The sequence below is a fragment of the Macrobrachium nipponense genome, chromosome 36 (genome assembly GCF_015104395.2).
Source record: "Macrobrachium nipponense isolate FS-2020 chromosome 36, ASM1510439v2, whole genome shotgun sequence".
In the NCBI taxonomy this organism is placed as follows: domain Eukaryota; kingdom Metazoa; phylum Arthropoda; class Malacostraca; order Decapoda; family Palaemonidae; genus Macrobrachium; species Macrobrachium nipponense.
The window spans coordinates 58,400,434-58,421,664 of NC_087220.1; the positions used below are offsets into that span (position 1 = coordinate 58,400,434).

A 21,231-nucleotide genomic window follows, 5' to 3' on the forward strand; every position below is an offset into this window, starting at 1 on the left:
CCCCTTTTAGAAAGAGCCTCTTGCCCGGAAACGTTCAATGGAAGGATCGTTCTGATTGCCACTCTACTATAAGGCTCCTTGCTCTAGCCGTCTGTTTTTCTGGCGCAATTTGCGCCAGGCTGGCGCTTCGTCTCTTTGAAGGCCTTGCGGCAGCTGCGCAGCTGGCGCTTCGTCTCTTTGAAGGCGCCTTGCGCCAAGAAAAATTTTCTAGAACGCGGCTCGCGTTTGGTTGTAGGAAGCGGCTCGCGCTAGTCTGTTAGCTGGAACGCGCCTCGCTGCTGGTTATTGGAACGTAGCTCACGCTAGCTTGCTGGAACGCGGCTTCCTGGCAGCGGCTGGTGCTCAGTGTTCTCAGTTTTCAGAGAACGCGCTAGATCATCGAAACTCCAAACATACATTCTTCGTCTTTTCGGATGTAAGATGAAGAGACGCACTTTTTTAAGGATGCCTTATCAATGGCTATCCTTGGCAGTCTGGGACGTTCTACAGAACCTGCCGAGGGGACGCCTGACCGGTGGGGGTTCTCCCTAACCTTCCTGCGGCTGTCGACTTTCCTCCTCCACTGGGTCTGGGAGTTTGGAAGAGGTCTAGGCCTGGAAGCGCTACGGAGCCGATCAGACGCACCCTCCACTGCACTGGGAACACTATATTCACTTCTTACCTTTTTAGAGCTCGCCTTTTGAGCTCCATCCATTTATCTTCAAATTTGCACATATGAATTTGTAGATTCTGTGGAGTTAGAAGGTGATGAGGATGCAACAACTACTAGAATTGTCAATACTCTAACTGCTCGTTAGTACGAGAGCTTTTAAAGCTTCTAAAGGAAGCGTATCTAGTTATATGCTTTCTGACTTCCTAAAGTAGGAAGTTAGATCTTATATTTCCTTCATCAAGTTCTAACACTTATACACGTATTAGTGAATAAAAATATCAATATTTCCCTTATTGCAAAATATATGAGTGTCTACCGAAAAATTCGGTAGTTTCACGTAATATATTCTTCGAAATTTCGAAGCCAAATTCATTAAAAAGTTAATAAAAGCGTATGCCAAACCAAAGACCCAGTACTTCCCTGCAAAAGACAGCCCAGAAGGTCGATGGCGATGAAAAAACGAAAATCAAGTCAGGAGGTAGCAACAACGTATGTTGACACTACCGCGACAGAGAAAATCTGGTTCTAGAACGGTAATCGTTCCTATTCCTGCCACCCAGCAGCAGGGGCGGTAGATCACCTGACCTACCTGCAGCGTGTGCCGCGAAATTCGAATTTCTGTCGGGGACGACGGAGTCTATAGCTAAGTATATATCTGCTGGGTAAGTTCCATGTACAAAATAAATAAGTATGTGTCTATTCCACAAAATTCTTGCCAATTATATGCAGTAGCTAAAACGTTAAGGCAATCTCTCAATAGACTGGTTCATAAAAGATAGTTTACTAACTAGCACACAGGAAAAACTAGATTTATAGTATTACAAAATCTACCTCCTACTACACATAGGACCTTTCTTTCCAGTTTTCGACGTTAGTATCGAGACAAGTTCACCCTACGTACGTACACACTCCTTTGCTCACTTACCACTGCTACAGTCTCTGAGCTCAACAGTTCTTCAGGACTCATCACTGCCAGGTAGGAAATGTTGACCAGCAGGTAACATATAGTGACGAGGGGTAACCCAATCATAATAGCCCGGGGTAAATTTCTGAAAAGATGCCATAAGCAATTCAGTAATCCTCAAATTCTGAATACATGGTCTGTTGCTATCACAGGAGTATTAAACAGGATTCAGTCTAAATAATACGATTCTCTTTGGTTATATCATAAATCAATTATCAGTACTACATGAACTTCAGCAGCATCACAATTACTTACGTGTATGGTTTCTTTAGTTCCTCGGTCACATAATTAAGGTTGTTCCTGAAATATGAAGAGCCTTTTTAGTGAAATGATTTATTATGCTCATTGAAGAATTTCCTAAAATCTGAAAGGTCTTTGTAGCGAAATGTTATATAATACGCGTTGCAGTTTCCTCTGATAATGTCTATCCTATTTTCAACTTGATAAACATTTACTACAGTAGATCTGAAAGAAACAATGAATGATGTCCATAGCAGCACCTCATTATAGAATGTCTTTTAATAATGCTAATCCTATTTAACACTTTACGAATGTTACCCACAAATCTGGAAGAAACAATGTATGAAGTGCACGGGAGGAATTTCCCTTACCATCCGTCGTACGCCCAAAGGCCACTGTAGAAAGCCGTTGCCACGTCGCCAATGCTGCTCGTGGAACCTTCGAATCCCCTTGCCAAGTACTGGGTGTTTCCCTGAGCCAGCTTAATAATGCCACCAATGACAATGATCAGGATGGCTATGAGTTTGGCGGCAGTGAAGACGTTCTGCACTTTCGTGGCGAGGGTCACCGAGTATGAATTGATGAATGTGATCAAAACTGCAACAATACGATGAGGTTAATGGGATGATCGAAACTTATTTCTTCAGCATTTAATATAAACAATATATACTGCACCGTATCTTCAAATAAACATCAAACTTATTCGTAGCTGTATTATAAACTGAATTAAAGTTAGGGAAATCTCATTAAACATAGATATGCCACAACTATCTATATCCTCTTACGGTTTCCTAAGGACCTGACAAAGTATTACTTGAAATAACTAAGTCATAAAATACCTCAACTACTAATTTATTCCTATATGGGTTCAGAACCATTCAATTTACAAAAAATTCTCCTGGAAAGGCCATATAACCGACTGTATTTTTCATGTAAGGAGGATGTCTTACCAGGTTATACTTCATGATGTATTTGCTTCAAGAATAAACCTACTGTTTATTCCTGACTGAATTTTTCTGAAGTGTTTATACACATTATGTCAAGTTCATTCTATACCTCTGTGAGTGTATAACTTTATTTACTGTATGTAATTATGGTGTTTATTTCCTTTCCAATTGCTCCTTATGAAGATTAGTACTAAATTTTTGTCATCAAATTCAGGTCTCTGAACCTCTCTTTTCTTGATAGAGCCAACATCCAAGAACATTGTCTCACAATTATACATAATTCTGGCATAACAGTTGACAAAGTGATTACTAATCTACCAGAACTATAGGTTCATCCACCACCAGCTAGACTCCCCAACCCCAAGTCTCCCCTCGAAAAAAAACGAGACCAGCTTTGCATTACTTATAACGACAGCGGCAAACAACTTTATGACGACCGAGGGAGGCGTGCAACTCGCAGACCCGATATCGAAGACCCTTGTGAAGTACTCTGCACATGTGAGGCAGATGATGGCCAGAGAGGAGGGTTTGAGGAGCAGAATGGAAACCCAGGAGAAGAGGAAAGCTGGAATGGGGGCCCACCAGATCTTTCTCTTTGTACCGGGAGCAAAACCCTCCATGAAATAGGCATACTCTCCTCCAGAAGCATTGATGAGCGTCCCCAGTTCCACGTAGGCCATCGCTCCTGTGTTCCACGGAGTTTTTGAGGGGAGCGGAAGGGTAGGTGTTAGAAGCAAATTAAAAAAATACAAAAAAACTTGGAATTCAACTAAAATTGCACACACACAAAACCATGCAGGTTTTACTGGCTATAAAATTCTATCAGCATGCAGGGATGAACATAAGAGGTCTCTAGCTACTACTTTTGCTAAAAAAAAAAAAAAATTATAGAAAGTAAATTTAAAAAGGGGTATTAAATGCATTAAAATCTCCAGCAATATCCTACTACTTCTGGAAAGAAAAAACAAGCGTATTACAGCATGCCAGCTTGAAACAGGGCAAACTTACAGGTAATGAAATAAAATCAGCTACTGCTACTTAGGCTAAAAGTTTTAGAAATTATACAAAACAGGTATAAAATGCAATGCAGCTTCTGAAAAATAAAAATTCGACAAACAAGCAATTAGTATTTTTAAATAAAAGAGAACTTGAGGGTGTAAAATTATAATAAAAATGCATATATAAACTAAAAAAAGGCTTAAAGGTTCAATTAGTTCAGCTGTTTGAAAATAATGCACAAGTACCGTTATCACTGCCAAACGAGATGAGACAAGTGAAAAAATAGTTTTCACAGCATAAAAATTAACACGAGTTCTGTAACTTACTGCACAAAACTATTTCTCACACAATATGTTTCAATACAACAGTATGCTTGTGCATTATTTTTGGATACATGTACCGCACTAGGCTGTTCATGTGATCAGGTTTGAATACAGTAGGTACCGAAACAAAAATGAAACACTATATACAAAACCAACTTTAAAAATGCACACAAAAGGGAGATTGCTAAAATACTATAGTACACAAATCATAAGTGGGAAGTACATAATAACTGAGAAATAAAAATAAAAAAAGGATACTGAATAAATTATAAGTAACACACGCTACGTTGAATTATTATGTTAAAGACTGCACAAAACCCAGTTGAGGCCCATGGCTGGTTCACACAGTAGGCCTACTGTCCTCTTCTGGGGAGCAATTTTTCTCACTTTGAATGTTTCATTTCAAAGTCTCAATACTTGTTCTTGAAATCTATTCTCATCTCCAATTTTTATTTTAATGTAGAACCCAAATTTTTTCGTCCTTTTTCTAAGGCCAATGGCTGGTTCCTCTGGAGACTTGTGACCTCTTTATAAACTTATCAGGGAAGCAAACAAGCTTTTAAAAAGCCAAAAAAATAGTCAAATCTCTCAGTGGGAAGGGGGCCACTTTCATGAGATTTCCAGTGAATGTAGACACATTTTCATGAGATTTCCAGTGAATGTAGACACATTTTCATGAGATTTCCAGTGAATGTAGAGACTGGAAAAAATATGAAGATAGTATACCTTATCTGTAGGTTATATTTTCGTTACAAAATAAGACATTACTGTCTGCATACTTTTGCAAAATCATCTATTCTCTTAGACAAGGAAAAACTGGCATGCTCATTCCAGGTTTTAGCTATACAATGAGGAAGGTTTAAGTCAAGCAAAAGCTTGAGATGACCAATACAATCGTACTGCAAAAAGGGATCAAGTCGTTCTCTGTAGTTTAAAATGAGTTAGCATTAACCCCTTCAATGAACCGGCTTCTGACATTGGTCTAGACATCCTGGCTTAAGATGTCACATCTTTAAAAGATGGTGCTAAGTTCTAACTTTGTCACACCTTTTTATGATGTGGCTAATAAAGCTTGGACCACTGCCTTTAGCTACACATCACCACCAACGCCTGTCATCTCGATGATGTTTGCTTTGCATCATGAGATGTTATCCTCGAGGGAGAGTGCTTGCAAAGGCATTGGGCCAAATGGACGTGATTTTAGAGAGAGAGAGAGAGAGAGAGAGAGAGACTGCCAAAACAATCAGAAGGCTTGCAAGCAAGAATGTTAAAAATATTCTATAAGTCGTCCAAAATTAAGTGGTGGTGTTTGTCTAATAATGTACAAGATTTACTATTTTTTTAAGTAGTCACTTTATAAATAATAGTTTTGATAATGTCTACTTGGGAAATATTACGTCCCAGGCAGTTTTAATATTAACTAATGCAACTTAAATACCTAAGTTGGGGATTACAATAATCTCATAAAACATTACTTTGTACACTTATTTCAGAAATGACTCATCAACCATCAACTCGTCTTATTCGTCCTTGTTGAAGGATATTTGTGGTTTAAAGATGAACTCCTGCCGTCCTTACTTTTCCCAATCCTCTACAGTATCTTGTATGTCCTAAGACCTACTAAAATAAAGTCCTACAGTATCCTACAACGTCTGAAGACCTCTAACGTCCAATACATTTTTCCCAACTCTCTGCTTGTCCTAAGACCTTTGAAAAAAGTCTTACAGTATCTTATGACCTCTAAAAAAAAAGTCCTATAGCATGCTATAACGTCCTAAGACCTTAGAAAAAAAGTCCTACAGTATCCAATAACGTCTTGTGAGGTATAACATCCTCTGCATGTCCTAAGATCTTTAAAAAAGGACTACAGTATCTTATAACGTCTTAAGACCTATTATTGAAAGATCCTATCCTGCATCATTTAACCCATCCTATAACATCCTATGACCTTAAAAAAAAAAAAAAGTCCTATATTGACCGAAATCTTATTGGGGACTGTAGGTAGTTCTATGTGTTAAGACCTATTATTGAAGGATCCTATCCTATATCATTGCAATCCTATGGGGGTGGGACCAGGGCAAGACACCACCTCCTCACCAATAGTCAGGCCGCCCAGCAGCTGGATGGCCATCCTGGGTGGCTCGCAGTCGGTGGAGAAGGCCTCCACCAGGTACTTGGAGAAGGAGAGGCAGATGATGGCCAACATGGCGGGCTTCAAGATGATGATGGACACCCAGGCGAAGAGGAAGGCCGGCAGATGCCCGAAGGCCACCAGGAAGTACGTGTGTTCCGCCCCCGAGGTCGGGATCATGCAGCCCAGCTCCACGTAGCACAGGGCTCCTGTCGGGCGTGAATCGGTTGAAGGGAGTTTACATCCCACGCGTCATCAATGGCGACCGTGTGGGTGATGATGTCGGTGGTCGTTCACGTTTAGCGCGAGACATCGGCGACGCCAGTTGCCATTTCGATGTTATTCCAACGGCGTCGGTGATGATGTTTATTTGGGTAAGTCATGGCGATGTTGGGCGTTACGGATGACGGCCGTAACGGTCGATGACAACGTCGGCGGCCATTTATCATATCCAATTGGGCGATGATTTAGACCGACATATTCAATTTGAATTCGAATTATTATTTCCCCATGAGCATCATCCAAAGTCCATCAGGATTTAAATCAAATAATAAATTATTCATAGAGCATTGTTCGTTATATGGAGGAGATTTAAATAATTCAAATCGAATTCAGACTCGTCATACTTGCGTCGTGATTATGCGTTCATGGTGAATTCGCGCGAATTCAGAACGAGATGATCACGTGATCGGGGAGGAATTGATATATATATATATTATATAATATCATTAATCAACACAATTTATCCATCCAAAGATGTGCAATAATTTCCCATTCGTAATCGAGAACTTGTATTGTATGTATTTATTATTTTTCAGTTTCGCAAAAGAAAAATAAATTAGGCCCATACCAAAATTCACACCAGATTTTGGAAGATTTTCAGCAAATTCGTTGGACATAAATGTCATCCCCCAATTCAAAATGGTTCAATATTTAATCATTCACATGAAAAATACAATGGCAAGTTCACAATTCAAATATATCCATCGTTTTCCACCCAAATATCAATTCACCGTTCCCATGAGTAGTACATCACGTAACAGCAGAAGATGGCGGTTGGAGTAGGTAGCAGGAACAGGAGAATTTAAAAAAAAAAAAGACAGAAGATGGATAATGTTAGATGGTATCTACGACCTTTAAATAATGGCTGAAATGTTAAATTTCATATATTAGCAGCTTCCTTCCTTAACCTGTTATATTTAGAAGAGAGAAATAAATGTTGGCGTAATGTAACGTTGGACTTTGGTGTCGAGTTGTACAGCGTCACCGCTTAGACTTAAGATGCACCTGGAAAATTATTTGTTTAATATTCATAATATCATAACATATTAATTCACAATGTACGTTATAATTATAACGTCACAGAAGGTTATAACAACAATTATAAATCCTGGTTATGTCGCTCACAACACCAATAACAAAATTAATAGCGCAAATGTTAATGAAAATGGAACACAATTAGACCTACTATATCATTCCTGACCTGAAAATTACTTTACAAAAAATAATTATACGTCAAAATAGCCAACCAATTTTCCAAAGTGACTTCCATAATGTATATAAATAAAATACAAGGTAAATATAATATAAAATTCGGTATAAAATACTCGTAAAAATAAAAAAAATCAGATGCTTAAGAAAATGGCGTAACACTAGACCACATCAAACCAATTTTATAAACTCTTCCATGCCATAAAAAACATGAAACAATACATTAAATAAAAAATAATAAATATATATAAGATATCACATAGATATATGAATATATGACAAAATATCGGCATAAAAGACACGTCAAAATTAAAAAAGATTGAAAAATCATTTTAGACTGACCGAGGAGTGAGAGGACACCGCACAGCGCCCATATGATCAGGCTTAGACCAACGCTCCCAGTTCGCTCCAGCAAGCCCTTAGGGCTGACGAAAATTCCCGATCCTGTTCGCAAAAGAAGAAATATATATATATAAGAACGAAGAAATACATAAACAATAATTAAATATGTGAAAGGGAATTAAATAAGTCCGAAAATGTGAGATTAAGTCGAATATTTGTGATAATGAAAGGTTTATTTTAGACGGCAAGCGTTTTTTGTTTTTGTTTTTTATCCTGATCAAGTTAAGCGGAAGAAATAAAAGGAAATGAATTATAGACTATATTTAAGAAAGAAGAAATATATAAATAGGTAATAAATAAATCCGAAATATGTAAGATTAAGTCGAATGTTCTTGTTAATCCAAGGTTTATTTTAGACGGTAGGCCTAGCGGAGCTTTTTTTTTTAATTTCATCCTGCAGATCAAGTTAAGAAGAGGAAGAAATGAGTGAACAAAAGGAGAAATGAAGAAAAGAAATATATAAATAGGAAATAAATTAAGTCCTAAATATGTAAAAGTTAAGTCGAATATTCATATTAATCAAAAGTTTATTATAGACGTTAGGCCTAACGGAGTTTTTTTTATCCTCTGCATCAAGTTAAGAAGAAGAAGAAATACATAAATATAAGAAGAAATGAAGGCGAAAATATACTTAAAAAGAAGAAATATAAAAATAGGAAATAAATTAGTCCGAAATTTGTAAAATTAAGTCGAATATTCATATTAATCAAAGGTTTATTTTAGATGTCAGACCTACGCAATCCCATAAAAAGGAGAATACATAAATAAATTATAAAAGATATATTGAAAAGAAGACTTATAAATAAAATAGGAAATCAAATCACTTCTAAACATATCAAATCAAATCGAACATTCAAAAATTTAAAATAAGTCTTGTTATTAGCGAAGGTTGTATACTGATGACGTCATAATGGCGGCGCGATGACGTCACGAGTCGAAGGGATGAGGAATCCCTTCTATTTTTGAAATTATTTTTTGTTCTAATTTTTTAAATGCAAAAATGGTAATCGATAAATTATCAATAATTACGGTTTACTAAAGCTGTAAGATTAAATTACGAGTTAGTTATGGTAACTGCTATGAAAATGGAGTTTTAGGACACAAAATTATCAATTTAAAAAATTAATTTGCTTTCTACATGGTTTCGATTCTAATGAACTAAGACATTTTGTTTATTTTTAAATTAATTATTATTCATTATTTTCGATATTTAAAGACTTTTTCCATTAATTACTTTTGACATTTAAAGACCCAACCCAGACTTAGGCCTACTTATAGTTACTCCGCAAGCCCCAAATAATCTCATAAGACATAGGCCTACATACCAATCATAGTCCCATACTTACCAGTTAGTACTAAGCCATTCACTGACCCACCCCAGACCTACATAGGTCTACTTACAATTACTCCACAAGGCTAAGAAAAATAAACTAAAAGTCAGACATAGGCCTATTACTACTTACTCCACAGGCCTCAATGACCCCTGAAGGTAGACATAGACTTATTACAACTTACCGTAAGGCTTAACCCCTGAAACAAGACATAGGCCTATTACTACTTACTCTACAGGCCCAAACACCCCTGAAGCTAGACGTAGACTTATTACAACTTAGCGTCAGGCCTAAACAACCCTCAGAGTAGACAGAGGCCTACTTATATTTACTCCACAGGCCTAATCAACCAAGGCAGACATAGCCCTACCCATCACAACCCCCAAAAGTAGACATAGGCATACTTCTACTTACTCACAGGCCTATTCAACAGACATGGGCCTACCAGTCACAACCCCCAATGTAGACATAGGCCTACTTATACCTAGTACACAGGCCTAATCAATAGACATGGGCCTACTGGTCACAACCCCCCAAAATAGACATAGACCACTACTCACCAATCATAGTCCCAACGATCAGAGCAACCCCACTGAGGAGTCCCACCCGCCTCTCGAGGTTAACAGGGTCATTCGGAGCTGATTTGCCCCCCTCCACACTTGGATATTTGCCTTCAGTTTGGCCCTCTGACCCCGGGACGCTCTGCCCTCTGCCCCGCACACTCTCACCCATCCGGACGCCATCATGTCCTGCGCGGGGAGAGAGAAAAAAGAAAATGGCGGTTAGAGACAGTTACAAAATGGAGGAGTGGTTGTTAAAGGAGCTTTTTTCAATTGGGAAGTGGCCTGAAAAGGGAGGTAACAAAATGGTGGTTAGAGACAGTTACAAAATGGAGGAATGGTTGTTTGAAATAGCTTTTTTAAATGGAAAGTGGCCAATAAAGGGAGAAAATGAAAATGGCAGTTAGAGACAGTTAAAAAATGGAGGAGTGGTTGTTTGAAATAGCTTTTTTAAATGGAAAATGACCTGTAAAGGGAGGGAAACAAAATGGCAGTTAGAGACAGTTACAAAATGTAGGAATGGTTTGTTTAAATGCCATTTTCAAATGGAAAATGGCTGAAACAAATAAATTATAAAACTATAATAAATATACTTACAGGAATATTTAAAGGAATGAAAATGGCAGTCAATTAAAATACAACAGAAAACATTAAAAAATAATAATTAAACCCTAAAAACTGATGAAAACAAAATGGCAGAACTATGAAAATAGTTTATGAGTAATTGTTAAGTTTTTTATATAAAAATACACGAAGACTTTTCCTAGGCAACTTCAAAAGAGAATATCGTGTCCCAAGTGAGAGCTCTCTCTCTCTCTCTCTTCCCTAGGGCGGGGAGAAATGTCTCCCCTAAATCAAGGGGAATTACACCCCTACTATATTACACAACCTCTAGGCCATAGAATTTGTTTTTCTCTCTCTCTCTCTCAATTGGGAATCTGGCCAATATTTCGGGAGTGGGCCACTTTGGGTTAAGAGAGAAATACCATATTTATTCTCTCAGTGTCTCCAGCGATGCATAATACTCTCTCTGTCTCTCTCTAGAGGTCCTTGACATTTTCGGTTTAATACCAACGGCACTTATTAAATATTTGAAATGGGCTCTCTCTCTCTCTCTCTCTCTCTTTCTTTTACGTAACCAAGATCTTATCGTTGGAGTGACTGTATACTATGACAGAAATGTACCGTGGTTTCAAATTGACAGTATTCTCTCTCTCTCTCTCTCTCTGAGGACGTCTACGTGACCCCAAACTCGACTTGGGTTCGAACACAAACTTATTTAACTTGCCATTTTATGAACTGGTGACGAGAGAGAGAGAGAGAGAGAGAGAGAGAGAGAGCCATATAGATGCTCGTCCTTGACTGTCCTTCCAATGACCTTGAGGACTCGTCCTCCTCCTACGTATACTCCTTCTCCACTCCAGTCTCTCTCTCCTCTCTCTCTCTCTCTCTCTCTTTTCCATTCATGGCTAGACACAACAACCTCCTCCCCCCTACCCCTCCCGCCCACCACCCCTGTTTCCCCCAGTTCAAACCCACCCCACAATTCGGTGTACTAGAAGGAAATATATGTCATTGAAATGAACTTTTAGGGGAAGGGGCGGTAATAAATGGATGTGTGAGGGTGGGGGTAGTGTGGGGAGGGAAGAGAGGTTGGTGTCTAGGGGTGAAGGAAATTGTAGGGGGAAAGTGTGGGGATGGGGTTGGGGGAGAAATGTCATTCGTTCAATCGGTAGTTAGAATGAGAGAGAGAGAGAGAGAGAGCACCTCCAAAAATAGAACTTGACCTCCCTCCCATTCTTAATTAGTAAGAGAAAAGAAAAACCTCTCGATTATTCGAAATGAAATAAAAAAAAAATATTTAAAAAAGGGGTTACACGAATCATTCATTTTCCCTTTTCAAATGGGACAAAGGAATGATTTTCCGAGCGACCCTTTGGACAAGGGCTTTCTCAAACACTCAGATGAAAAAAAAAAACATGACCTGGTTTGACCTAGTTTTGCCTTTAAAAAAATCGACAGACATGAGTGCACTATAAATATTAGAATGCCCCGTAATTCTCGGCTAATATTTTGAGACGCTTCAACAGGACGTATTTCCGCCGGTCACCCAAGCATGCACCGGCACTCTGACCTATTACCAGAGATGACCTAAGGGTAATCTTCTGACCTCACGTAGTCTAGCCAGACCCGCCAGGTCACGGGGAGACCAAAAGACGTCGTTTAAAAATAGACAGTTTACCTCCAAGACTTCACGAAGACCTACAAGTCCCCCAAACAGATGCCTTTGCGTACGTGTGATCTCACTCGTATACTGTTGTTGTCTGGCTTTTGAGAGAGAGCGAACTAACATCCAAAGTTTTCCCCCCAAATACAGCAGGTATCCCTAAAGTGACGATGTTCGAATTGACTAGGTTTCTTGTACAAGGTTTTCTGGGGGCAAAACACCCCCTCGCCCCCCTCAGAGTATGTGGACAAGGTGACTCTTGTGTGTGTGTGTGTTTTCAGGCGACGAACCCATACAGTTAATCCTAACTCTTAAGTAAGGACATGAGGTAAGCTGTGAAAATTGTACGCGCGTGTGTTTACTGTAATACTGCCAGTTAAGTAAATATCTTTTATAAATATCCTCTATTCAGCCCATTCAAACACTATCTCCACTTCCTCATACTTTTATCATTCAGGAATCATGTCTCGTACGTGTCAATATTACGCAAGAATCATGTCTGATACCTGTTTTATTCAGGAATTACTTCTGTATCGTCTATATTACTCTGGAATCATATCTGATATCTGTATTATTCAGGAATTACTTCTGTATTGTCTATATTACTCAAGAATCATGTCTGATACCTGTATTATTCAGGAATTCTCTGTATCGTCTATATCCCTCAGTAATCATCTGATACTTGTACAATTCATGAATCACATCTGATACTTGTATTATTCAGGAATCATCTGCCACTAGTAGCATTCAGGAATCCTCTGCCACTTGTATTATTCAGGAATCGTGTCTGCATTGCCTACATCAATCAGGAACCCGTCTGCATACGTGTCAGCAACATTGTCGTACGAACCAACGCGTTCAATACGCGTCTATCAAGAACTTACACCAGAATTTTCTGCCTTATTCTCACTTTAAATCACTAAAATAAAATACTACCAATTCAAATAAAAGATATATGCTACTTAAACTTCAATTCTACAGGCGCGTGCTGTAAGCGAGAGTGTGCAATCACGTCAATAGATCTCGTCTATTGAAATTTGAAACCTATCAAAGTATTGTTACGAATAGATTGGGCTATTGAAACTGAAGTGGAAAATAGTATATAGTCTGTTGCTAAGAGAGAGAGAGAGAGGGAGAGAATATACACTTCAGATCTTTATTCTCCTCTTATGAGGTTAAACAACCAACCAGGAGGTAATATTTCTCGGGTTGTCAGTCAATTTGTCAATAATCTGTCTGCCTCTCGTCTTGACTATCTCCATGTGCCATGTACAGAAATATGACGGAGCAACCCTTCGCCCCCCCCCCCCCCCCCCCCCTCCTCTAGAGAGAAGACCTGTGAATTTCACCTCTCTCTCTCTCTCTCTCTCTCTCTCTCGCTCTCTGGTCTCTCTCTCTCTCTCTCTCTCTCTCTCCATTTTTATATTTATAATTGGTGTTTGATCCTAAATAATTTTCCTGTGATTAGGGAATTTCAGCTAAAAAGTTCCCTAAAACTAAGGAATTTGATTAATTTTTCTATTTTTATCTAAAAACATTCCTTTAAAACAGGGAATGTTATGTAAGAAAATTCTTTAAAACTAGGGAATATAAAGTGATTTCCCCCTAATTTTAGGGCAAAACTTTAGGTAAAAATCCCCTAAAACATCTTCCCAAAAACTAGGGAAATCTAAGTTGGGAATTTTATATGCTAATTCTCCCTAAAAACAGGGAATTCAATCCTACATTAAGGGAAATTCCAACTTGAGGAATTCCCCCTAACTGGAATATTCCAACAGAATCAACAACACGTCCCTCCCCCAGATCCTACAAGCAAACCCCACCCCAACTAAAAGACCCCCCCCCCCCCCCCCCCCCCCATCTTTAATCCGGCCTTGAGACCGCCTTCAGCTTAAGACTCAAACTTCAATACCCAGAAAGACTTATAACTGGGTATCATTATGAGGCGAAACTTGGCACCAATACCCGACAATCTGAGAGTACCTGAGAAGGTGAGGCGGAGCTGTCTAGTTAAGCTTAAGATGAGAAACAGAGACCTCTCTCTCTCTCTCTCTCTCTGTCTCTCTCTCTGTCTCTCTCTCTCTCTAGGGCACGCACCCACCCCACTGGGCATCTATTTCTGGCATGCAGATTCTGACTCATGGCACCAAAGCTCCCCTCTGCTACAGTGTCTGAAAGAGAGAGAGAGAGAGAGAGACTTTCTCCTCCCCCTCTCACTCGTCTAATTGCGACGAGAGGGTTCCCCTTTTACAAATCATGAACTCTGTTTGCAAGCTTCGAGTATCCAGCATAATTACTCTCGCTGCTGCTGCCTCCTTGCAATACCTGAGGCTCGATGCTTGCTTGCTTGATCGATCATGCACAAACAAGCGACGCGATGCTTGCGTTCATATATACAAATACACATTGCATTAACACATACGTCACAAGCACAAAAACATATATATATATCACGTCGATAAAATTCGTGACACAAACGCTAATATGGAGATCTGATGCTTGTGCAAGCACAAACAACACATACACAACACACGATATATATATCGAGCAAAAAAATATAAACACATACGTAAAACACAAACTATTCCCGCTACAATATGACCCTAACACAAACGATAAAACGTCAATAAACAAACAATAACAGACACACAAACTTAAAACTCAATTGTCATAACACCTTACTTCAGAAACCTGTAGCGTAACAAGTGTTATATAACAAGAAACTTGTGTGCGCGGGGACGGGGGGGGGGGAGATTTGTAATGACAGGTAAACATGACTAACTATTTATTTAAGTCAATCACTCTGGCGACACTAGGCACCTTCAGACAAGAGGCATTCTCTATATATATATATATATATATATATATATATATATATATATATATATATATACTAAAATTCATTATCAGAATAATTTTTTATATACTTCCATATCTTATTAACCAACCCATACTTTATAGGAGTTATATGTTTATTCCCTTCAATAACTAAACGTCACTAGTCTTTACATTCTCGTTTTCAGTTTGAAAAAATAATTCAGAATTAATCATTTCATTTTGCATTATAGTTGCAAATAGTTTTTTAAAATAATAAAATAAATTCTCACTATAGATATATATATATATATATATATATGTATAATATATAAATATAATATATACATATATATTTTATATACAATATTATTAGTTTTCGAAATTTATTTAAGAGCAAACTTATTTCAGTCGAGTTTATTACTGTGGAGTTAAAATAATCTAAAGTAGCTTTTTACTTGACAAAATTATTCCATAGATAATTATTACAAAATTACTTACTTTTATATAAACAATTTACAATTTCACTTAACTTCAAGTTCTAACCCACTTCTTATAATAATAAACTTAAAATAATAAAATATTAAGTTCATTAATATTCGCAAAGCCATCTCACAACTTTTCCCTTGAGAATTTGGCAAATAACCCATTAAAACTAATAAATTTACCAAATTTATTGGTATAATTATACAGCATTTTTAATGTATTCATGGAATATTTTTTATATGAGAACTATTTATTTTGGCAATGTTCACACACCCTAATATTCAAGGTGTCTCTTGTGGTGCCAGTGTATTCTACAAAAGTCTAATGATTCTTCATGTTGGTAAAGCAACCTTGACTTTTTCTCCTGAGAGAGAGAGAGAGAGAGAGAGAGAGAGAGAGAATGTGTGTCTACATTATCCTCTCATTCTTGGTGACATAAGGTTCAGCCAAAACACGACTTGTACTGCATGAGAGAGAGAGAGAGAGAGAGAGAGAGAGAGAGATTACTGTCCCAATTTCAACCTTTTGACAGGACAAATAAACTGATGAAACGGCAAATAATCAACAATACATGAAGAAATGGACATAATATTATATATATAATTCATTATAAATAATATATATATATAATTATATTCTATATCTATATATAATATATATATATATATATATATATATGTCTTACATACATACATAAACATACATACATACATACATATATATATATATATATATATATATATATATATATATATAATTAATCACTCAAAATAATCCCTAACCAGCATCGTCTTCCCCTATCAAACCGAGATGCCAAACCCCGCCATACGCAACGTCACAAATCCCTGTCTATAAAACCTAATAATCGCGCCCCGAAAGAATCCCCGAAACCCGGCCATCCTCACGAACGATTCGAATTCGTCCCGAAATACGAAAACGATAAGAAATACGACCCGAAAAAGGGCGGTGTGGGCGTCTTCTTCTTCGGGATGATTGTCGGTGCCAAGGGGGGAGTGATGACGTCAGAAGCTGCCGCACACCGCCACTCTTGTGACGTATGCGGGGTTAAATATGGCCTCGAGTTATGGAAATGATCGGAGGCCGGAATATTAAAAATAAGAAAAGGGAGAGATGTTAGAGGGGTAGAGATGATGGGGGAGGGAGGTTATGTGGAGGTAAGGACGGCGAACTTCCTCCTGACAGAGAGAGAGAGATAGTACTAATACATAAGTTACGCCCGCTGTCCTCAGACACACACATCATGACCTTTGTTTAAAAGATTTTTCAGCTCGCTTTGGTGTGTATCTCTCTCTCTCACTCACACACGAGAGAGAGAGAGAGAGAGGGTTTCGTAAGCTTACGCATGAGATATTGAAGCCTCTTCCGAACGTCGAGCTTCTGATGCGACTAAACGTGGAGCGATTACTTATTCCCGAGCTACTCGAGAGAGAGAGAGAGAGAGTTTCGTACGTTCTTATTAATAAATATAAATATATCAAAACCGCCCTCTTACTCGAGCCTCTATTACAACCAACCATAAGACGGTTAGGTCTAGATTAACCGAACGAAAATATGGCTAGACCAGCCTTTAATATCTGAATAATCCTCTACAGTGAGCCTTTCAAGGCGCACTGTAGGTAAGTAGATAAGTAACCACCTACTTGACCATTCTAAGTGGTGGATTACTTTAGATAAAGTAGAATATTTGCCCCCCAAAAAAGCCGATAAGACTTTAAAAAATCACGTAAACAAAACCTCTTTAGCACAATTGGCGCCCTTTTCACATCGGCTAATGGCGTCCAAGATAAGAGTAATAAGTGATGTTTTCAGTGCTGTTACGCGCCTGAAGTTACGTTTAATGTTCTGTTAAGTGCTGTTACGCACCCATGGCGTAAAATCATGGTTATGTTAGATCAAAGATTTATGCAAGCGTAGCCATATTCAGGAATAGCCACATGAGACTAGTTCGGTCTAAATTGGTTTACGTAAAGGTAGCCATATTCAGTATTGGAGATTATGCCTATCTACTGAAAACCATTAGGCCTATCTACTTAAGCCTTTATAAGTATATAAATAACATTACCATGTAACGTAATAAACTACAAAATAAGAAAAAAAAGACTCATTGAAAGTTATGAATATAAAAAACAAAATGAAAAACTAATTTTTCTTGATGTGCTAAAACATTCAAGAGAAAAAACATCTATAATGCCTAAGAATTCCGGAGAGAGAGAGAGAGAGAGAGAGAGAGAGAGAGAGAGAGAGAGAGAGAGAGAGAGAGAGGCTTAAAAAGACAATTAAGCGTTTATCTTTAATTCACCAAAACCATAAATTTTCATGGGGCAACGAGCCAGTGGTACTAACGAGATATATATATCTATAAAATCAATCGTAACTATTGCTATGCCGGCGCCGCAGGTCTGTCGTAAGTAAGTATGTAAGTACGAATGAAAAAAGCTACTTAATAAAATGAATAAATAACGTTACTTATAATATATAAAAGTAAAAAAAAAAAAGAAAAATAGGACTACTTTTAGCGTTAGCGTTTCAACATGAGTCCAGCGAATTGAAATCTATAGGTGACTCATACTAACCAATATTGAGTCACTCGGCTATAACTACAGTGCGTGTGACTGCATACACTAACTGCAGTGTGTATGTATAATGCATACAGTGGGCCCTACATACACCATACACAATGCCTGTATACACGAATTCTCCTGTATAGTTTAAAAATCACAGCAACCATACTCGCAGAATAACGACTCAGTGACCTGAGTTATATATTATTTACCTGGGGAAGAGAGGAAAGGAATAATAATAATAATAATAATAATAATAATAATAATAATAATAATAATAATAATAATAATAATAATAATAATAATAATAATAATTCGCTTTTCCTCTACTTTCAACATATAGGTCTATGTGCAGGCAAGGGGAAGGATCGTAGATTTGGTAACACTGGGTTGGAAAAGTTAGAATTATGAGTTATCAAAACTTTTTTAAACATTGTTTTTTAACCACATAGGTCCTTTTAATAATAATAATAATAATAATAATAATAATAATAATAATAATAATAATAATAATAATACAGTTTACGTATGAGTACTCCCTAACTTTAGACGTATATAGGTCTACGTGGACGAGAGCTAATCTTATAAAATTGGCACCACTGCATCTCTCCACCGTCAGGCCGACGCAAGCAAGCAAGCAATCAAATAATACAATAATAATAATAATAATAATAATAATAATAATAATAATAATAATAACGCAGCTGAGGCAGCAATTACTTTTAATAAAGCGTGCTTAAAAGAAGGTTTACTTCCAGCATACAACAACAACAACAACAATAATTGAACCATTACCAGCTCGATAGACAAGAGCTCCCTCCTCGAAATGGCGGCTGCCGTATCCCTCGAGCGCCAGTGTGAACTCATTGTGGATATCCGAGAGGCGGCTGGTCATCGGGCGGGTGTCTTATATGCCCCCGCCAAAGCCCCCCACCCTTTTTTGAATCTGGCGGGTATTCGGGTATCGCTGTCTCCCGCCAAAGCTGCGCCCTCACCCCCTCAGCGGCGCCCGTCTGAGGATTTGGTGGTGGTTATGAGACTAGGAATCAGACACGTGTCGTACCGGCGGATTTGAATTCGGAAATATCTTTTGCATTCGGTTTATATATAATAATAAACTTTTTAGTTTATTTTGCAGTTGGTATATGCAAAATTTCGGGTGTCTTGCATTCGATGTGTAGAGTAAAACGCTGCTTTTCTCATGCAAAATTGTCTCCAGTAGGTCGAAATTCGCGTAAAAATCAGACAATGAGACTAGGGAGCTGCTGTAGGCTAAGTCGAACACGTATATCAATCACTCCAACAACAAAAATACTTTCGAATATGTTTGCTTTAAAGATATTAGTATATTAAAAAGCTCTGTTTTCATCGGAAATATATTCGAAAACTTTCGAATATGTTTGCTTTGAATATATAAATAAACTATAAAGCTCTGGTTTCATCGGAAATATATTCAAGAGGTCAAAGTTTATAAAAATATAAATATATTTCGACGTATATTTTGCTTCCAATATATATTTCTAAAAATCTCTTAGTCTCATCTATAATATATTCCGGAGGTCAAAAATGAACCAATTTATGTTAATCCGTTTTTAGAAGAGGTCAAAGTTCATGGAAAACATATATATGCACCGAAAATCGCTACGCACACAAACACACATACGCGCGCGCGCGCTCTCTCTCCACCGTCAGGCCGACGCAAGCAAGCAAGCAATCAAGCAAGCTTCCGCACCAAGCACGTGCCACGAAACAACTAACTATCGGATACGTAAATACATTCGTTCATGGATTCGTCTTAAAAATGTATCCCCCCCCCCCCTGAAGACTGTAAATACCTGCGCACGCGCGTGAGAACGAAAGCACACGCACGCACATATGCACGCACGTACAATCGCGTGTTTCGATACGTCTGAAGTATATGTGTATCGACTTTCACAGACACACACACTTACACATTGCGGGTAAAGTTTTTGACATCATAAATTTTCGGCGGTTCCGTGACGTCATCGTGATCCAGTTCACGTAGGGCAACGCGTGCATTATTCGTTGTGTATGTGTCGATACAGCTGTGTATTTTAGGTGTCGATACACCTGCTGTATCTCGGATTTAAATAATACAACACTGAAGCCTTCCGCTCGACAAATAGCTGACGGCTTCTACTCGCTGGTCGAGATTCAAACCCTCTAACATATTTATTCATTAAACCTAGAAACTAAATTTATTGACTTTTAAAAAGAAATAAAACAATTAGTACAATAACTAAAGAATATTCTTGTACCATCGAGTTAAAAGAATATCGATAAATAACTGAAGAATAAGACAAGAATAGCAAACTTATCAATCGACGGATGATTACACCGACATTACTTAAAATGCTTTACTCCGTGAGAGAGTTGCGTTCATTAGCACTCCTGAAGGGCAGAAAAAAGTTCAATGACTTGTGTTCTTACCTAAATGAACAGCATTAGCGTTGTGACGTTGCTAAACGTTATGGTAATATAAGAGAGGGTCAACATGACCAGTCTAATGCTAAAGCCTGGTCAAGGGCGCCTTCCTAATACGGGTATAAGACACGTAGGTCTAGAGTTGCACGGCTGGTCACGTCTCACAGGGAGACGTGACTCACACGAACGGTTAAGACATGAAAAAAAAGGTCACGACATGCTAACAAAAGACAGAAAGACGCAGAGACATGTGTCTTATGTGTCATAAAATGTCACAACACTCAAAAGACACTCCCGTCTGACCGCGAGAGGTCAAGACAAGTCACCAGACAGGTCACATACGCCTAGGGGGAAGGTTAACGACATGGAGAGACCAACGTAAGCGACACAATGCGACATGACATGCAGAATCTAAGACATGGAAGAAAGGAAAGACACAAGAAAGACAGAGCGGCCACGTTCAATATATGGGAGGGGGAAGGAGGAGGGGGAGGAGGAGGTATAGGTTGCGGTATACAGCTTGAACTCTCGAAACCGGTTCGCGTCGGTTACCACCTGAACGCGGCCCCTCCTATCTCTCTCTCTCTCCCCTCCAACGGCCGATGCCGGTGTTGCCAATTCGCGAGACACAAAGGAA

The 21,231-nt window shown here is 38.3% G+C and overlaps 1 protein-coding gene across 7 annotated transcripts in view; it reads right to left on the reverse strand.

Annotated features, from left to right (window-relative positions):
* LOC135203728 (b(0,+)-type amino acid transporter 1-like) overlaps nucleotides 1-21,231 on the reverse strand; it is a 105,365-nt gene that overhangs the window by 16,705 nt on the left and 67,429 nt on the right. For 3 of the 7 annotated variants that reach the window (XM_064233651.1, XM_064233650.1, XM_064233652.1), the window contains 6 exons: nucleotides 10,041-10,229; nucleotides 8,090-8,191; nucleotides 3,207-3,488; nucleotides 2,228-2,453; nucleotides 1,872-1,916; nucleotides 1,578-1,701 (listed from right to left, as the gene is read on the reverse strand). In XM_064233651.1, coding sequence (XP_064089721.1) covers nucleotides 1,578-1,701; nucleotides 1,872-1,916; nucleotides 2,228-2,453; nucleotides 3,207-3,488; nucleotides 8,090-8,191; nucleotides 10,041-10,229 — 968 coding nt within the window. Of the gene's footprint in view, nucleotides 1-1,577; nucleotides 1,702-1,871; nucleotides 1,917-2,227; nucleotides 2,454-3,206; nucleotides 3,489-6,222; nucleotides 6,466-8,089; nucleotides 8,192-10,040; nucleotides 10,230-18,944; nucleotides 19,120-21,231 lie in introns of those variants that run through there. The other 4 variants (XM_064233647.1, XM_064233646.1, XM_064233649.1 and 1 more) reach the window with 2 other exon arrangements.